At 42.2% G+C, this 17,889-nt stretch overlaps 1 protein-coding gene across 1 annotated transcript in view; it reads right to left on the minus strand.

Moving 5' to 3' along the window:
- LOC143328508 (contactin-associated protein-like 4) overlaps nt 1–14,402 on the minus strand; it is a 57,266-nt gene extending 42,864 nt beyond the window's left edge. Inside the window, exon 1 of the mRNA XM_076743685.1 lies at nt 14,082–14,402. Within this exon, the coding sequence (XP_076599800.1) occupies nt 14,082–14,166 (85 nt within the window). The 5' untranslated portion in view covers nt 14,167–14,402. The remainder of the gene's footprint in view (nt 1–14,081) is intronic.
- Nucleotides 14,403–17,889: the final 3,487 nt, after the last annotated feature.

The following is a 17,889-nucleotide window of genomic DNA, read 5'->3' on the forward strand; positions in this document are numbered from 1 at the left end:
GATACAAAAGAGAATATTTGATTATAAAACCCTTGAAAAGCTGTCTCCAGAAATAAAATCCATGCAGAGAAGCAGCTCAGTTTTAGGTGTGTACATGAACATTGATAAATTAACAGTCTCTGTGCCTGTGACAAAGTGCCATGTGATACAGATTTCAGTGTTGGACATTATTGATCGTGCCGCCTTCCTGCACCTTTAAAAAAACTGGGTCTCAAGGGAAATAATCCTGTAACTGCTGCACTTGATATCTGTCCAATAGAACCTTTTCAGTTGTTGCTGCAATGGTCAGTTCTTCTGCTGCTGATTTTAACTGTGGTGTCCCTCAAGGATCCACCTTTGGTCCGCTCTTGTTCTGAATACACTTACATCCTCTTAGCCAGATCATCCATTGAACCATTGTGCTTCCACATCAATGTTATGCAGATGATACACAGCTCTCTGTTTCTCTCTAATCAAATAACTCCAGCAGTTTAGATCCTTTCTTCAGATGCCTCTGTGATGTAAAATGTTGGATGTCCTACAAGTTTTCAAACTGAGATGTAAATGGAAGAAAAGTCAGTGAAAGTGAATTGATGTGTGATAAATAACATGTGCAGAAATGAAAGTCCAAAGTACATGGAGAAAACCTCTCAGATACATAAAGACCGACAAGCTTAGATTCAAGGAATAAAAGAGGTTCTCTTGTGGTTCCTCTCCAGGCAATAGACTGATTATTTTACTTATATATGCGTAACTTGTTGTCATCTAATTCATAGTTTACTTGTTTTATCTGAGGGTTTTGTGTTGGTTTTGGTCTTGTGAGGTCTATGCCAGGATCTTGAGGGGGCGAGAAGGTTTTTGAAGGTCTATCAGTAGCCTTTTCTTTTTCTTTTTGTTTGAAAAACTCAATAAATTTTTAATCACTAAAAAAATATATGCCATATTTAGGACAGAAAGTTGTAATTGGCCAGGTTTGCCTGGAACACACTATGAGGGTGAGTATCTTCAAGTCTTGTTGCTTCCACATGAAACAGAATCCAACAGAAAGCACACAGTCCGTTGTGAAACCCTCAGTGCCTCTGGTTATCACTGTTGGCTCCATTCATCTCAGTTTTTTTCTCTGATTTTAGGCAATTTTGAGCACACCTAACATTGAAGCTTTCACAGTTTGGCAGTTTTAGCACAATTTTAACACGCTGCAGAAGCATTTCAGAGGCACACAGAGGACTGAGTGTTATGGCTGCTAAAGGAGCATCAGCTCGACAGCCTTTGGCCTAAACACAGATATTGTGAATCATTAGTCTTTCCCCCCTCGTCAGCTCTCACATCCAGCAGAGTGAGTTTCACCAGGGTCCTCTCACACATCCTCTCATCCACCCATCTCTGCATCAACAGCATCCAATTTACCATGTCACTGGAACAGCACAGTATCCACAACACTCATGATTTAATCAAGCCGATGAGCATCTTCCTCCACTTGAATAAACAACAGCAATCAGGAGATTTCCAGGTTCACAGCTCGTTGAGGGTCCTGGACACATCTGCATCTCTCATGGTGATACCATTAAGCCATGCATCTGTGAGCACAGTAATCACGCCAAGGTTGTGCCCTCAAACATGAACCATAATCCTCAAACAAAAAAAAAAAAATCACAGTTTTTTGAAAACCTTCACAACCTCAATGACAGAGAAGAGCCAAGGCTGCTCGACCCTCCAATTAAATTTGTATATTTGCTCTAAAAATCTGGAAAAAGGGCTTATTCTGAATTATTCTGAGGTAACATACACAGATATGAAATGTTTGCCTTTTCCCGGCATCTGACACACTCATTTATGTCTAAATGCAATGTAAGGGGGAAATGAGCAAGAGGGCAGCATAAATAGTGCATGCAATGTACATTTACATGACACTTTGCATTTTTGTTACGCAAAGCAACATTCTGAGTGCCTGAAAGCACTCTGAGCAAAACCCTCCACCCTTACTCAGCAGAGACACCAGAGAATTTCCACATGTGGCAGTCGTCTATTGCAGAAATAATAATAATAATGATGATAATACCAGGATTTTAGGATTTGTAATCAAGATCATGGAAGCTGTGTAAGCACTACCACGAGTGGATAAACAATAACTGATGTAATTAAGCAGTGAATATTTTCCTCCCACTCCTCAAGACTTATGAATAAGTACAGTCTTGTGCTGTGATGTGTTGTGTTCACGTCACATTTTTGGAAAATCGAGGTGAGGCAGAGCAGCGACTCGTTTAGCCTGAGATGTAATTACCGATGACTAAATATAGAATTGATGGAGAGGAAACGGAAAGTTTTTCTGCCCCACTTTGACCGGGGGTTTTTGTTGGCTGATAATGACGGGGCACTAATTTGACTTGGAGTGATTTGGGTGAGACTCATCTGTGTTCTCTGCGCTGACCTGCCTGCCTTCCTCCCAGCACTCTTTACCAGCTGGAAGAGGAGCCTGTCTGTCAAACAGCTGCTGAGCTGTGAGGATCAGCACATGCATGGGCCTGGATGCTGAAAAACAGTGTTTATTAAGCCGATTTCTCAAAACTAATTGTACAGTTTTATTTAAGAAATTGGGATTTTGTAGGTGGTTTCAAAGACACAAACATACATTGCAAAAGCTCATAAACACTCAGAGACCACAGAGAGACACCAAAAAGCAAAAGACATACAAGCTCAAGGTCCTCATCATGTCCCTCTTGATTCGTGCTACAGATTAAAAATCCCCCGCTCCCCTGCTCTTCAGCACAAAACCTGTCTGTCGTCTCCTCCCCCGGTGGGAGGGCCTGACCCTCTGTATGGTGGAGAATCCTAACGCTGTGCAAGTGTCTGCGCTCCATGCAGGAAATTAGAAGCAACAGCCAAGTCAGAAGTCTTTCCTGTTGGTGCTCCTCTTGTGTCCACTGATGCATGTCTTAAGTGTACTCACTGCCTCACCCACTTATAATTTAGGACAAGGGCAATGAAAAACACAGTAGCACCTTGGGAAACATGAGTAGTGAGAGATTTCCGTTCAACAACCTCACCGGTGTATAGAATCACTAAGTTTGTGGCGGCATCAAAAGTGCTCTACTTTGCAGCAAAACTTTTTACGAGCGCAAAGCTTCCAACCATTTACTTTAAATTAAGCTTGCAGCCACTTCAGAAACGCTTTTTCCTGCTGTTTTCTGACACTGACACATATAATTTACAGATTATTCTACTCATTTGATTACCAAAAGAGCGGCACTCTGCTGCAAATCCTTTTTACTACCAATTTGCCAGATTTACCTTTCATCCCATCTACACAGACAGAAAACTGAAAGCGTCACAGCTGCAGTGTTGGAAAGGTTACAGAATCTGGCTTGTGAAGAGAAAGTTACAGACTTTAATGGCCGTCCTGGCAGGAAAAATATGAGTGACATTGCACCCTTGAACAAGTCATTTCAAAGCCTTACCAGTGGAGTGATGTGGGGATGAAAGGAACAAAACAACAGCAAAACAAATCATTAGTTCATCGGTGGTAGAGCTTGTTTTTGGTCACTGTTTAATATTCAGAATTTAAAAAAACGGACTCATTGAACACTGAATGTAATGTAGAATATGTCTTCAAAATAGCTGGTAGCTACTAGTTAATGACATGAACAACAACATGATATTTTCTCACAGCAGGTGACTTTTTCTCATTTCAAACACATTTTACTTTTTGTCGTTTAGGCAAAAAGTCTCCAGGCTCTTCAATTTAGTCAAATTACAGGACAGAACGACGTTCGCCCCATCAGTAAAAAACATTTCAACAGCGAACGCTGCACTGCACCAACAGCAGAGCTTACACTACGCCGGACTCAAGTGGAAACATTTACCCATGCTGTTGAGGCCAGCTGGTCTCTGTACAATCCAGGTTTGTGCGACCCGCGTCACGTGCGCTCATTTAGCCTCCACCAGCACTGCAGCAGCCTGAATTATACATAAACATCAACGACAGACGGTGTGTGTGTGCTGCAGGTCAGTGACACGTGACCGCCTCATTTCACCGCCAACACTGGCGCTGCGTTCATGCTTCATAATGGCCTCTGCCCCGCGGAAACGTTGCAACATAATCACCTGTTGAGCAGTTCTGCACTGTTAGTCAACATCTCCTTCTCCTGTCTTACGCTATTGATTCCTGAAGCAGTGTGTCACACATTAAGCTACTGATCAGCTCTTCTGGAGTTGGCAGGCGTTCAGCTTCACACACAAACAGGTTTCGGAAGAGGCCGGCAGACATGCAGGACTGAACCCACACTTTCTGTTTGAAGGACAGACTCCGAAACTTCAGCCTGCCGCCTCTAATTTACTCCAAGGTCCCTGCACAAACATGCAACAAAATCTGCTTCACGATTAAATGAACATTTGCAATGAGAGTATGTAAGTGACACTGCTTTTTTCAGCATGTAAAAAACAAATGATGGTTGATTATTATGTCATAGTTTTTGACTCTACTCCAAGAAAAGCCTAATATCCTTATTACTGTCTAAACTGAGATTGTGGCTATAGTTTGTGTTACAGATTGTTTGAGCTCAGCATAATGTTTTTATAAATATGCAAAGCTCAGCTTGTGCATATTTAACGACATTTCCCTCCGTGGAGCAGAGAGAAATTTACAAGGATGCGATGACAGTGGCACAGACACTTTTCTTGAAATAGTTATGAAGTACATTTCCATTTCTGGAGAGGCGTTACAGTATGAAGTCGCTGAAAAAGCCTTTGAGCATTTTCATCACATTTAACTTGAATGGTTCCTTTATCATTGCAGAAGATCAGACTGGTGTGCTTCTTCAGCCTTGTTTTCATGTTTTTTTTTCTGACAGGCATGATGTGAGGAACTAATTTGGACAGACAGATATATTTCTCAGCATTGCATTATGGGAGGGGAATCTTTGATGCTTGCATTTGCAGCCATGGCTGTCAGCGCTTTGACAGATTTTAGGATCATTACAAAAAGTCCTCTGTTGTTTTGTGCAGCCCGTATAGGTTCTCTGTGGAAGTTATTAAGACCCATATTTATGCTCATTGTTCGGCGGTGGCTTCTAGTGGCTGTAGGTAATTATGACGGGAGGAAAGGAAGAAGTCAGGTGACGTAGTGTAAAACGAGCAAGAAAGTCCACATATGGACGAAAGTTGCATAACGTACGTAATGTTTTTCACCCAAATCATGACCTTAGCTGATGTAAAAGGGACGGTATGTGTATCTCTGGCAATATAATATGATAAAAATAATGATGAACTTTATTTGTATTGCACATTTCATACAGGAATTGCGGCTCAAAGTGCTTTACAAGAAAGAAATCAAATGCACCAAATAAGTGCCTTACATAAAAAAGACATGAAGTGGACATAAAAACATAAATAATGAATGTAAAATAAGATGGAGAATAAAAGCCACTTCATAATGATCATAAGGATGAAAATAAAAAATAAACAGATTGCATTAACCCCAGAATAAAGCAATAAAATATATAATCTGTCCTCCCTGATGTCTGCAGGTCGTTCAGAGCTTTGCTAACCTCCACTGGTCATGTGTGTTGTTAATCAGCCTATTCAGTCATTTTTGTATGAGCAAAGTTTGAAGAAAACTCCGGTACTGGAGGAACGGCAGGTGTGCTCCTCACTCTCTGCCATCTCTTACATCTCATTAGCTGAGTCGTTAAATTGCTCGTCAGATTCCTGATCTCTGCTGCGTCTCAAAGGCTTGGCTTCGGCTCAGCCTCGTCCTGTGGCGTTCAATGTCAGCTGCAGGCTTTAATACCGACGACATTTCTTCTGCACTCACGTTTACCAAGACACTGCATCTGATCTAATTATCCCCCGTGGCAGCCTGGAGTGAAGGAGGGAGCAGATGGCCATTTACAATCTGAAGGAAGATGGAGACGGCTCCAGTGTGCTGCATGGGGCCATGTTTTGTTAGATTGTGCCCAGGACTCCTCCAGAAGCCCCAGAAGAAGATTCAACTGGCAACTAAAGAACAACAAAGTTGTTATCTGCTGAATCCTGAATGCACCACATTGGCACCCTCATCATCCTTCTCCTTTTTCTTCATCTGTGTTTTCTTAATGTGATGACTCCTCCTCCTCATCTTTCTCTTTATCTTTATCATCTTCTTCATTATCATCGTATTCATCTTCATCATCTACTACATGTGCTTCTTTCATTCTTGGCCTTCTTCTTCTTCATTATCATGAACATCATCTTCTCAGGCTTCTTCAACATCATCATCATCATTTATTGTCCTTTTCTATCTACTCGTCTACTTCCTCTTCATCATTTTCATTATCTTCATCATCCTTATATCCTCAACGCTTCAGCATCTTCATCATCGCCGTCATCATCATTCCATTCTCCTCTTCTATGTACTCAATGTCTTCTTCTTCACTTCACTCTCATCATCATCATAATCTCCTGTCTTTTTCAACATCTTCATCATCAAAATCGCCATCATTATTCTTCATTATCATTAGCATCAGTCTTTTTTCCCTTGATCGTCTTCTGTGTCATCTTCATCATCACTCTCATCTTCTTCTTCTTCTTCTCGTTGAGGCCAGCTGGTAGATTTACAGTAATAATGATTCATCACTTCACTTGCAGCCTTCAGTGGGAGGTCGGAGCTTCAGTATCACACCAGCATCCTTGTAGCTGAGGAAAACTTTTCCACCACGAGGGTTCGAATCCTTAAAGCTGTAGCTCGTCTCACCGCCGCACCCGCAGCCAGCGTCGCTTATAATTCAGTCCAATCCAGGATCCAGAGCGACAGGCCGCCGTGACCTTAGCAGAGTTTGACAGATTCGCGGATCAACTACAAGTCATCTGAAGTGATGACGGGGCCTTGTGATGAATGGGTGTGTGTGTTTAGGGAGCCAGAGCTCCAGAGGGACTGGCCTTCAGCAAATATCAGTGCGTCACAAACTCAGATGGATGGACTGCAGGCCTCAGGTTTATCACTTAACTACTTGTCCCTGGGTTAATAAATCTGGATTCTTGACTGACGGTTACAAGTTTACTCCAACGTCCGCTGCTGCCATAATGTAGCCTTGACTTCATCAGATGGCATTCATGGCTCCTCTTCTCTGAGCACACATTTTCATAAATGACACTAAAGAAGAAATATGAGAGAGCGTTTCTCCTCAGCTTTCTCTCACTTTTTCCATCTCTGCTGTCACAAACTCCAATGCCTCATGAATCACAGAGGACAGGTGAGGTTTTACGGGGAAATGCATAACATATTCACACTAATTATGTATTATATCCACAGGTTTATGTTCCTCTCACGACATCCAGCTCTGGACAATATTAAATTCTGATATTCTGGCTGAAACGGGCTCCATTCCAGGAACTAGTGGCGTTTATTAAAATAAATCTGAGTCTGGAGTGGAAGACAAATAGCCAACGCTGTCTGCTAAACCAGACATTAACCTGCATCGTCAATGATTATCAACCTGAGGTAAAATCACATGTCCAGCAGTCCATATCTGCTTTACATCTCCAAATTACTGCACAATGCAAGCTTGAAACGAACCCGAAGCCCTAAATAATAAGACCCAGATATTATCAAAAAGTGTGCAAAAGGCAAGATTAGATTTTCTTCAAGCACAGCAAGTTTAAACCAAATTAAATTAAAGCTTCATGACTATGCAGATGGCTTTTTGGCCATGCATCCTCATACCTAAACCACTTACAACTGACATATATCACCATTTCATCCTCACGTCTCAAACTTTGTGAAATGGTCGTTCCCGAGGGTTTAGAAAACAAAATTTCTTGGTGAGCTTTAGGAAAAGATTCTGGGCTAAAATGTTTGACATCTTTACACTACGTCAACTGACTGTCTCCTTTGCTTTTCCCATCACAATTAGTCAAAACACTAGAGGTTGCAAATTGACAATAAATATAAACATGGGTCGAAATAGCCAAAGTCATCACAAAAGGCTGTTTTGTTTGTACATGACTGAGCTAAGTTTTCTCAATTCAGCTCCAGAGAATTAGCAGCATACAATATACGACTAATTTGCAGCAGCAAATGTGTTTTGAGGGGAACAAAATGCCGACCAAAATACATTTACTATAAACATAATGAGGAAATGTTGTTACTTAAGTGTCTCAATGATCAAATTTAAGTCTCAACCCTGTGCATCTTATCTTTCTCCTAAAAGGGAGGGTTAGGAGGAATCCAGTCAGAACTCAGTAATTAAAAGATTTATTTCTGATGAGACAAAGAAAAGAATATTGTGAGGAGCAAAATTTTCCTGTGGGTGAAGAAATGTGATCGTCTGAAGGGAGTGAAAGAGGATGTGTGGAGCTCTGCTCTCTGTGCGCAGACACCATCAGAGAGGGGCAGAATCTGGATGATTGGCACAGAATTAAATGCATTTTCATTATCCTTTAACAATCACACACTCCAAATATTCTCCTTCATCTGATGACGACTGATTTCTGCAAGACTGCATGTTCAAGTGAATGATAATAGTCGCCTGGTGGTAGTGATGTGATAGTTTATTGATTCGTCCCCACAGACCACACAGGGGCAGTCCGATGGATCTGGTGGGGGCTCAGAGTTTTGCTCATGAACATTTCTCTTCTCACTTCCTGTACAGATGCTCCTGTGAAGGTACTCTGGACAGGACCTCAAAATGATGCTGATGTCATGAAATCACTGAGCTGCGTTCGTGAAAAGTGAGACAGGCGGTGCTTTCATGTTGAAATGGGGCCATTTGTCTTCAGCTCCTACAATCAATGCTCATTAGACGCAAAGAACAAAAAGAGCAAAAGTTTTTCTTTTGTTAACGCGAGCGAAACCTTTATTCTCGCCTTAATTGGTTTTATTGGCTAACAAAAAAAAAAAAAAAAACTAGTATCCCTGTTTTTTAAGTTAATAATCTATACTATGCTTGTACTGCTGCTGCTCTGACACTTACTCCCAGACCATAATCTGTAACTTTAACCGCAGTCACTTTATTAGCCTAAAGCATTGACTTTCAGGTTCTGTATGAGTCTCTTGCTGAATAAGCAAACACACCTGAATCTACACCTACAGCCAACAATCCCCACCCTCAGACAGCTCTGGGACCAAGTCAGCTGACTGAACGCCGCTCCTTGGAGACTGCTGACTGTAAGTGAGTCATTTGTTATCTGTGCACACACATACACACACACACGCACACACACACACACACACACACACACACATGCATGCACACTCACTCAGTCTTCTTTTGATCATGTTTGGGACATTACATAGACTTCCATTCATTTCCTGGAGGAGCATAACCATAAACACTACTTGCCTTACCCTAACCCAAGTCTTCACCCTAAAATTTAATGATTTGTATGATGGGGACTTTACATACATCTACAAACACACACACACACACACACACACACACACACACACACACACACACCATGGTGCTGCTTTGCTGTTTAGCATTCACTTGCTCTCCTTGCATCATGTTCACACATGGTTTTTCGCTTTGTATCTCAGGACGCACACACAAATGTGCACACACACATATGTGGACACACACACACACACACACACACACACACACACACACACACACACACACAGAGGCATGTACAGGCAAACAGGTTCAGAGAGCAGCAGTATTATCCGTCATTAGTCTGCGGTTAAAACAGGCACTCCACTGACTCCAAATCAGCCGAGAGAAGAGATAACGATCCCGTGGAGGACTTATGCAACCACACTGGAGACGCACGGAGAGAAAGAACGGAAAGTCTCTTGCGCCTCTCTTTTGTGCGTCTAAAGTCGTGTGTGAATTTGCTCTGACAGTCGCAGCAGCCTGGAAGCGCACGTTGCCTCATCAGAAGCACTCGCTGTATGTCAGCAGCGAGGAACGGCGCTTCTCCTTCTTACTGCTTACGCTTTTGAGGAAGCGTTGTGCAGATAATTGGAGGGGATAAGTGGCCGTGGATTCACAGTTGGATCTAGTGGGTTCACACAATTTGCTAAGACCAATTTCAGGTGGAAAACTGTACATCTTCGAGGACCAGGTGCAAACAGCGTGCATGTGTCAAAAAAGAAGGCTGTGCACAGAGAAATAACTCAGCTTTTGATCTTAAAGACGACTGAAGAGGATGAAATTTAATGACTATTTAATTTAATGACCATCTCACTAGGTAGCTGGGAACATGTTAGTGTTAGCAAGGGAGCTCAGGCTGCTCAAGAGGCGTCTTTGGACCACCCTGTGCTTTCTCATAACTCTGCAAACTGCGTCCTTTCTTTGTTTATCAACAGTTTAAATAAACCTTGATGCTGCAATGCGGCTAGCCTGCTTGTTAACACTGGTGTCCCACAGGGATGCGTTCTGTCTCAAATGTTCCACTCACTTTACAGATATTTAAGTTTGCTGATGATGCCACATTGGCTGGGCTGTTCTCTAATCTCAGGACCAATTAAAAAAAAAAGCTTACAGGCCGAAGGTTTCATCCCTGGTGAGCTGGTTTGCAGCCAACAATTTGAAGCTGAACGTCTCTAAAACAAAAGGAGTAGTGGTGGACATCTGTGAGAGTCAGAGCGGTTGTCTGGTGATAAACGGTCAGGAAATTGAACAGGTGGAGCATAACAAATTCTTGGGCAACAATCTCCTCTTCTTTAAAGTGGGAAGTCAAGACTACAGCAGTGCTGGAGAAGGCTGAAAAAGTTCTATAAATCACAGGATGGTATGATGCAATGTTGTGCTGGGATAGACAGCACACCTCAGCACAAGTCAAGAAGCATCTGGACAAAACAGTCGGCACGGCATCAGAAACCCTCAGCCAGGAGCTTCACCCCTCGCTGAGATCTACACCGCTGCAGCATGCCATCTCTCTCTCTCCCCCGCCTTTCCCGTCTCTCTCCAGCCATCTTATCATAATAATACAGCAGAAAAGAAAAAAACTTCATGTACAATGCCAAATCACTGCACTCCGGCACCTGCACTCTTTTGATAAGACATTTATAGTTTGCATATGACTGCATTCACCTCAGCGTCCCAGTTAGACATCACCTGTATCAGCACCATCTCCTCCCTCCACCTGCTCCGCTTGGAGCTTCTCCTGCTGTTCTACAACCATAAATCCATTAAAGAGCGATTCATGCAGCACGTTATTTGTTCTCTGAGCTCGGTGATGTCAGAGAAATGCCACCTCTAAACTGCAACTGAGCCCTCCTGCACTCGCAGAACACACCTGAGGGCAGTCACAGGTGCTGCCATCAGGGGGAGACGACATTTGAATTAAATGCACTAATTTTCTCTGTGTTTGCATGTTGGTAACTTTGGTCCAGAGGGGTACAAATACCTACAAATGCTGAATTTTATGTGTCTCATTAAAATTAAAAGTCGACATAAATGTATATTTACTGTTCAAGAGCAGCCCAGAGTAACTAGAGTACGACTTTAATTGATGCAGACGGAGAGAAAACGGTGACATTCATGGTGCATCACAGTTAAATGAGGAGGTTTTATTCCTCAGCTGTGTCATTTAGCTCAGTAATGTGTGGCTTGGCAGCGTAAACATGTAGGAAAAGGTTTCAGTAATTGACTTGCAGTAACTTTCTACTTCACACCTGCAGTGAAAAGTTAGACATTCTCATCCACACCCAATTAACCTCTGAGCTTTGTGTTTCTGCCTCTCCCCAGCTCGGTTTCACTGTTACTGTCCTCGGCTGCTTTGCCAAGTGCTGCTCTGGCATGGAAGAGAAACCCCCCACCTTTTGAAGTTTCAGGATGCTCCGATCCCCAGCCCCTCCCCCATACCTGCATTTTTAATAGTACACGACTTTGCTTCGTGGTACGGCATATGGCCTCCTCTCCAGATGTTTCTGTTGTATGTCAACTCTAATTATCTAGTGCAGGTGTCTCTAATGTGGTTCGTGGTTTATAACGAGGTTATCAGCAAATGCTCAGTGCATTTCATGAGCAGATCTTATTTTTATTACTATACGTTTATCTGTTCTCATTGTTTTTGCATTCTTTGCAACTCTGTCTAAAATTTCAATCTAATGTAATCTTATGAGAAAGTTTTCAAGTCCATTTTCTGCATCATTTTACAGAATCTGGTGGCACTGCGCCTCAAGGTGGCGCTACAGTGGCCTGACGACTTCTTATGGCTTTAAGTCGGTGGTCGTGAATCTGTGTTGCTTTGTAGACTTTGTACAGTCCATCACTGCACAAAGCCCTAATGCACCCGTACCCTGTCGGCTAACAGAACATCGATACTGGGCTCTTCTGCAGAGAAACTCCACATGAGGGGGCTCTGCACCTTTTCTGTCTTCCTTTTCTCTTGAGGATTCTTTACGAAGAAAACCCAGGGTGGTCATGACTGACTTGTCAGCCATTAGAGGGCTCACACATCATGTCTCTCCAGCCACTCCACCCACTGCTTCCCCTGTAAGTACACTGCTGCTTCAGTGCTGAGCAAGGTCAGAGTGACCGGCTGCAGAAACAGAAACATCTGCCCTCTCACGACAGTTTTACCTCTTTTGTTCACTCTGACAAATAGCTTGAGTCAGACCTTGCCTGTGGCACTGGCTCAGCACTAACACAAAGTCAAATAAAGTGTGGAGAGAGGTCTGGACATCAGAGATTATTAAGTGGATGATATACTGTATGTTTGCTCTCCAACAGGGCAGAAAAGAGATTTGAGCGCTGCTTATTGATTTGAGAGACAGCTGCAATTTCTTGTCTTTTGGTTTTGGGTTCTGATAGGCACTCTGCAGACTCCAAACTACTTCCTTCAGGGCAAAGAAATCTCTTTATCTCCTTTATTTTACTCTTTCAAAGCCCATAATGTCAGTGTGTCTCTCTCCAGCAGCTGTTGTCTGTCAAGGGGAATATAAAGCTGACATTGTAATAACTACCATTTATCTGTCTGTCCTTACTCTGCCCACACGGGATCCCCCAGTGGCATCTGATTCCCTCTAATATTTAATAAATCTCATTTCGCCAGACATGTTGACTCAGAATACATTTTAATAAAGCATCAGCCTCATGATAGACAAACATTTACCATCTGACACCCACTTTATTAGGCTGTGTTAGCAGCATTGCCACTAGTATGCCAGCGTTTGGCACATGTAAACACTTCCAATTTGAAGTGATCCTTCTGTGGACATTTCCATCAACACGGTTTATGATGAGGATCCCATATGGAGCATAAATTATGTTGTAGGCTTTTGTGACTTCTTGGGATAATTCTTTTTTAATTGCAATTTTCCCATCAACCGGTATCTCAGATCTTACACACACCACCACCGATCCTCTGAAAAGTTTAATGCCGTATGCAGAGAAATTGGGCACAGATATGAAATTGTTTGAAATTGGAAAAAAGAAAGAAATTTATAAGGAAAAGTGCGTGAAAAGAAAAACAAAAAGTCCCAGAGGGCTTAAGAAACATCCCGCCACCAAAGAAGATTAGAAGAAAAATGAAGTTGATGGAAAATAATCATTATTTTAGTCTCATTTTTGCTTTTGAGTACAATAAAGCAGAGACAGGTGAAGAGTCTCTCTCCTCCTGCTGGTCATTCTCTCCTCTGTGATCAACACCGAATGAATTCTGGCATCAAACCTCTGAGAGGAAATTAATTATGAATAACGAAATCACAAAAACCTTCTCTGATAAGCAGCTGCTTCGCACTTCAAAGAGCCACCACAGACTTCTGCAGCCTGTGCAGCTCCACCGGAGTGAGGCTTGAGTGCCTTGCTCAAGGGCAGCTGTTTAATAGGCTGAGTCACATGCTTCCTATACCGACTCCCGCTGCCCATTTAATAACAGTGCCTGGAAAACTGTGCATTAAATGTATGAAATGACATCCATTAAAAGATGATAAAACCTGGTGCCTTTCCAAATGACTCGTTAGTTAACTCACAGTATACATGAGTAAAAACTAAGTTTTTACAAAGAGGGTGAAAATACCTGTATGATCAGTAACTCCTGCCTGCTTTCTAGCTGCAGAAAGCAAAAGAGCAACACTTTTCCCAACATTTTTGAGATGTAAACTGATCAGCATTCAGATTAGCAGCCCAACATCTGATCTCTGCTGTCACCCAGAACAGAAATGTCACCGCACTCACCTCCTCTTGCTGCCCGGTGCGAGCTGAGAAGTATCAGGACGACCGCTGTAATAATTCCCTGGACTTTTTTACTCCAGAGATCCATGATGAAGTGGAAGGATGCTGCAGAAAAGCCCACCAGGTGAAGGAGGGAGACAGCCTGCCTCTCCTCTCCTCTTTACTCCACTCCTCCTCCTCCTCCTCCTCCTCCACACTCTCACACTTTCCAGATCCCTGATGAATTTTGCACTTCTGCGTCTGCAGCGCTCAACATCAACATCCGCCCGGCTCCACGGCGATGACAGCAGAGGCAAGAGGCTACTTTCTGTTCGGCTGCACTCTGCAGAGGGAGGGGAAGGAGGAGAGAGAGGGAGAGAAACACAGGGAGGGAGAGAGAGAGAGAGAGAGAGAGAGAGAGAGAGAGAGAGAGAGAGAGGGAGCTTTCACTACTGTCACTGCTCCAGTGAAAGGTACTCTAGTCATTAAAAGGACTTGAAGACCCCGTGCTCTGCCAAAATCCTCCAGCAGAAAACCCACTGCAGGCTACGCTATTCTGCTCCGACAATGTTTGAGAAAAAGCCATCTCAGGTCCCATTAGGCTCCAGGCTGCTGCTCACAGTCTGTTTGTCATCATGTAATGCAGCAGTTCGTGTCCGGTGGTCACGGAAGGAATCCCCAGCACAGAGTCACTGCAAATCAATTGAAAGAATCCCACTGAGAGAGGATACAAGAATTAAAATGACTGTTTAAAATCTAATTACAGTTTCTATTCTCTGTATCGTGACTGGATCTCGTGTCAAACATAAATTTGCAGATTTCCCTTTCTGGGAAAGATGTGTGGTGAAATTTGCTCTGCTTCTCGCTTTTGTTTTGCTTAATTTAACGAAGTAAAACAGAGATTAAAATATTATTTCCAAGACTAAAATAAATCCAGATAAATTAAATAACAGTGCTCTTTTCAAAGTCCTTAAACACAGACTTGAATACTAATCACTGACATTTGAAGGCTCATCTGGACCTTGTTTCAAATGGAAAACGCGGCGTATCTGAAGACTAACTTCACCACCTGAAAATCAGGTCTTGTGGTTACAAGTAAAGGGCACACTTCTAAGAGGTCAACAAGACCCAGGTTGGCCTTAAGGAAGTAGTCATTTTAAGCGAAAGCGTGATGATTTACTGACCCCTTAACAAAATCCTGCTGCTCTACACAGACAAAGCAAATTCAATCCACTTAAATGGCGTGCAAAACAGAAAAACAGGAAGCACTCTGCATCCTGAGTGTAATAAGAAGGCGTTAATATCACGGCCTGTCACCAACGACGAAAATCAGGGTGTGAAAGTAAAACACAGAAAAGCATCTTTTTCAGTAGATCGATACACATCCCACTGTGACGACATGTATGATGTCTGTATTGGAAGGTGGGGCAGTGTCACGGCTCATGAAGTGCCTCCTCATTGATCTTCCTGCTGCCCTGCCTTCCTCTTGAAGTCCATCCATGGGGCTTTAACATGTGTCCTGTGGCATTTAAGTGTTTGTGTTTCACTTCAACACCCCGATGACGGCTCTCAGCTGAATCTCAATATGAAGGGCTTTTTATCATCCTCAGGACTCAGGGCGCTTTGGATTTTACCTTCTTTGAAATTGTTTAGGTCCTTGACGCCGCAGAGCGCCTTTGTTTGCTGAGACCGACTGATTCTTGTCATGCCACTATATGAATGCTGACATAAACTTCTTGTGTATTCACTGAATACAGATAATACAAGTATGCAGGACTCTTTGCTATCCAGCTATTGACGTCATTACATTGCTGAGCTGCAGCTGACGTTGTTCCATGTCATGCACCTGTTGCTTGATGGTCTTTTCTGCATGACTTGGGTTTGTATAGACTTATTTTCAAAATGCAGTATTAATAGTTTTTATAATTGTGGCTTAGGTGTTGGATATTTATCTGTCTTGTTGCTTTGCACGGCTAACGTGTGCAAACTGTGGTTAATAACAGTGTTGTTCATTGGTGCTCTGTTGCTCTGTGCTGTTTGCTCTGCATAAATAATGGTTATTGTATGTGTTGTTGAATCAATGTTACTCTGTGCTGTGCATGCTGATTATGTTGTCATGTTGGCATTTCTCTTCTTCTACTCTAAATTAAATATGCATTATGAAAAGTGTGTGTAGCTTGAAAGGGCTACACTTAAATTTTAGTGTGTAACCCAGTTTTGTAAAAAGACAAAAAATAAATGACTTTGATTATTGTCTTATGTTTTTTTTTTTCTGAATCTGCCACTTCAATGCTTTTAGAGTATCTCACCAAATAACTGCAGCCGCAAATTAACACCAGCGCTGGCACAGTCATAGAAATGTTAATTAATGTTGGTAGTCCTGATAAAAAAAAAGAGAAAGAAATCAAATTCAGTTCAACGTGATTTATGAGCATTTAAGTCCAAAATCTTCGGTCTTTTGTTCCTGATATGGGTGTAACTATTTGCTTGTATGCTGTATGTTTGACATAAACAGATAAAAATCATCAAAGTTTTAATAATGCATTAAAGCAGACATATGATAAGACACTTAAACCACAAGTTAAAATTACATGAAAATGAGAGAAATCACTGAGAAATGGATGGAATGATCTCAGTCAGAAATTCAGATAAAGAAGCTTTGAGCAAGTTTTTTTTTTTTTTTTGGTCACAACTTCCAGCCTTTGTGATTAAACACAAAGACGTGGAAAAGAGGATAGATGATATGTTTCCTTTGAAAGGATGGCTGCTTTTTTTCCTCCATCTGACACAATCACTCCACATTCATTTGAAAGGCACCACACAATGGCGAGGTGACAGATGTAATTTCTTGTCTGAATTGGGTTTTCACACACAATTCTGTGTAAATATCTCAGTTCTGCAGCGTGAAGACAGAGATTATGCGGCAGTCTTTATCAGGATTATCACAGTTAATATTACTATTCCTGCATCACGCCACTGTGCTTGTTTTATCTGCCGTGATGACTTACCATACAGCCACACAGGGATGCTGGAGAGGCTTTTCAGGAGCGGAGAGGCAGGCGGCATGTGAATGAGGCAGGCTTGTGTGGGGAGAAAGCAGAGACACCGACTAATTCTGCCTGTTTTAAACATTTTTGGAAGGCGAGAAAGCATAAAGCAGGCAGAGCTTGATATTTGGATGTTAACGTCTCAGAAATGTTTATAGACTCAGGAAACTTTGTCAAAGTGATGAGGAGACTGTCAGCTCTACTGTAGATTAATGACCAGGTCGACAGTGAATATCTGCATTAGAAAATGTGTGTGTGTTTGGCTGATTCGTGGTCTAAATACAGATGTGGGACTGAGACCATCCAGTAGACTTATTTCATTGCTGTGGTTTTGTATATGATCATGGCTAACAGTATATCTTCACCTCAGAAGAAAACAGCATCCTGCTTTGATGACAGGCAGGCCCTTTGATCATGAGAGCAATTTAAATGTATTATAGAAATGTTTTTTGCCATGCTAGCCACGCGGCTACATGGATGTCAGTGTTTGTCTGTTGGTCGTCAAACCTTCACTTTGGTCCAACAGGAAATGTTTTATAAATTACCATCAAATACCAACATTCATGCTCGTGCTGTACTTCGTGCTCTGTCCTGATTAGCAAATGTTAGCATGCTAACGTGCTAACCTGAGATGGTTGAAATGGTAAACATTATACTTGAATAAAATCCATATGCTAGCATTGTCATTGTGAGCATATTAGCACGCTGATGTTAGCACCACTGTGCCTACATACCGCCACACAGAGCTGCTAGCGTGGCTGCAGGCTCATAGTTTAAAGATACAT

The sequence above is a fragment of the Chaetodon auriga genome, chromosome 11 (genome assembly GCF_051107435.1).
Source record: "Chaetodon auriga isolate fChaAug3 chromosome 11, fChaAug3.hap1, whole genome shotgun sequence".
In the NCBI taxonomy this organism is placed as follows: Eukaryota; Metazoa; Chordata; class Actinopteri; order Chaetodontiformes; family Chaetodontidae; genus Chaetodon; species Chaetodon auriga.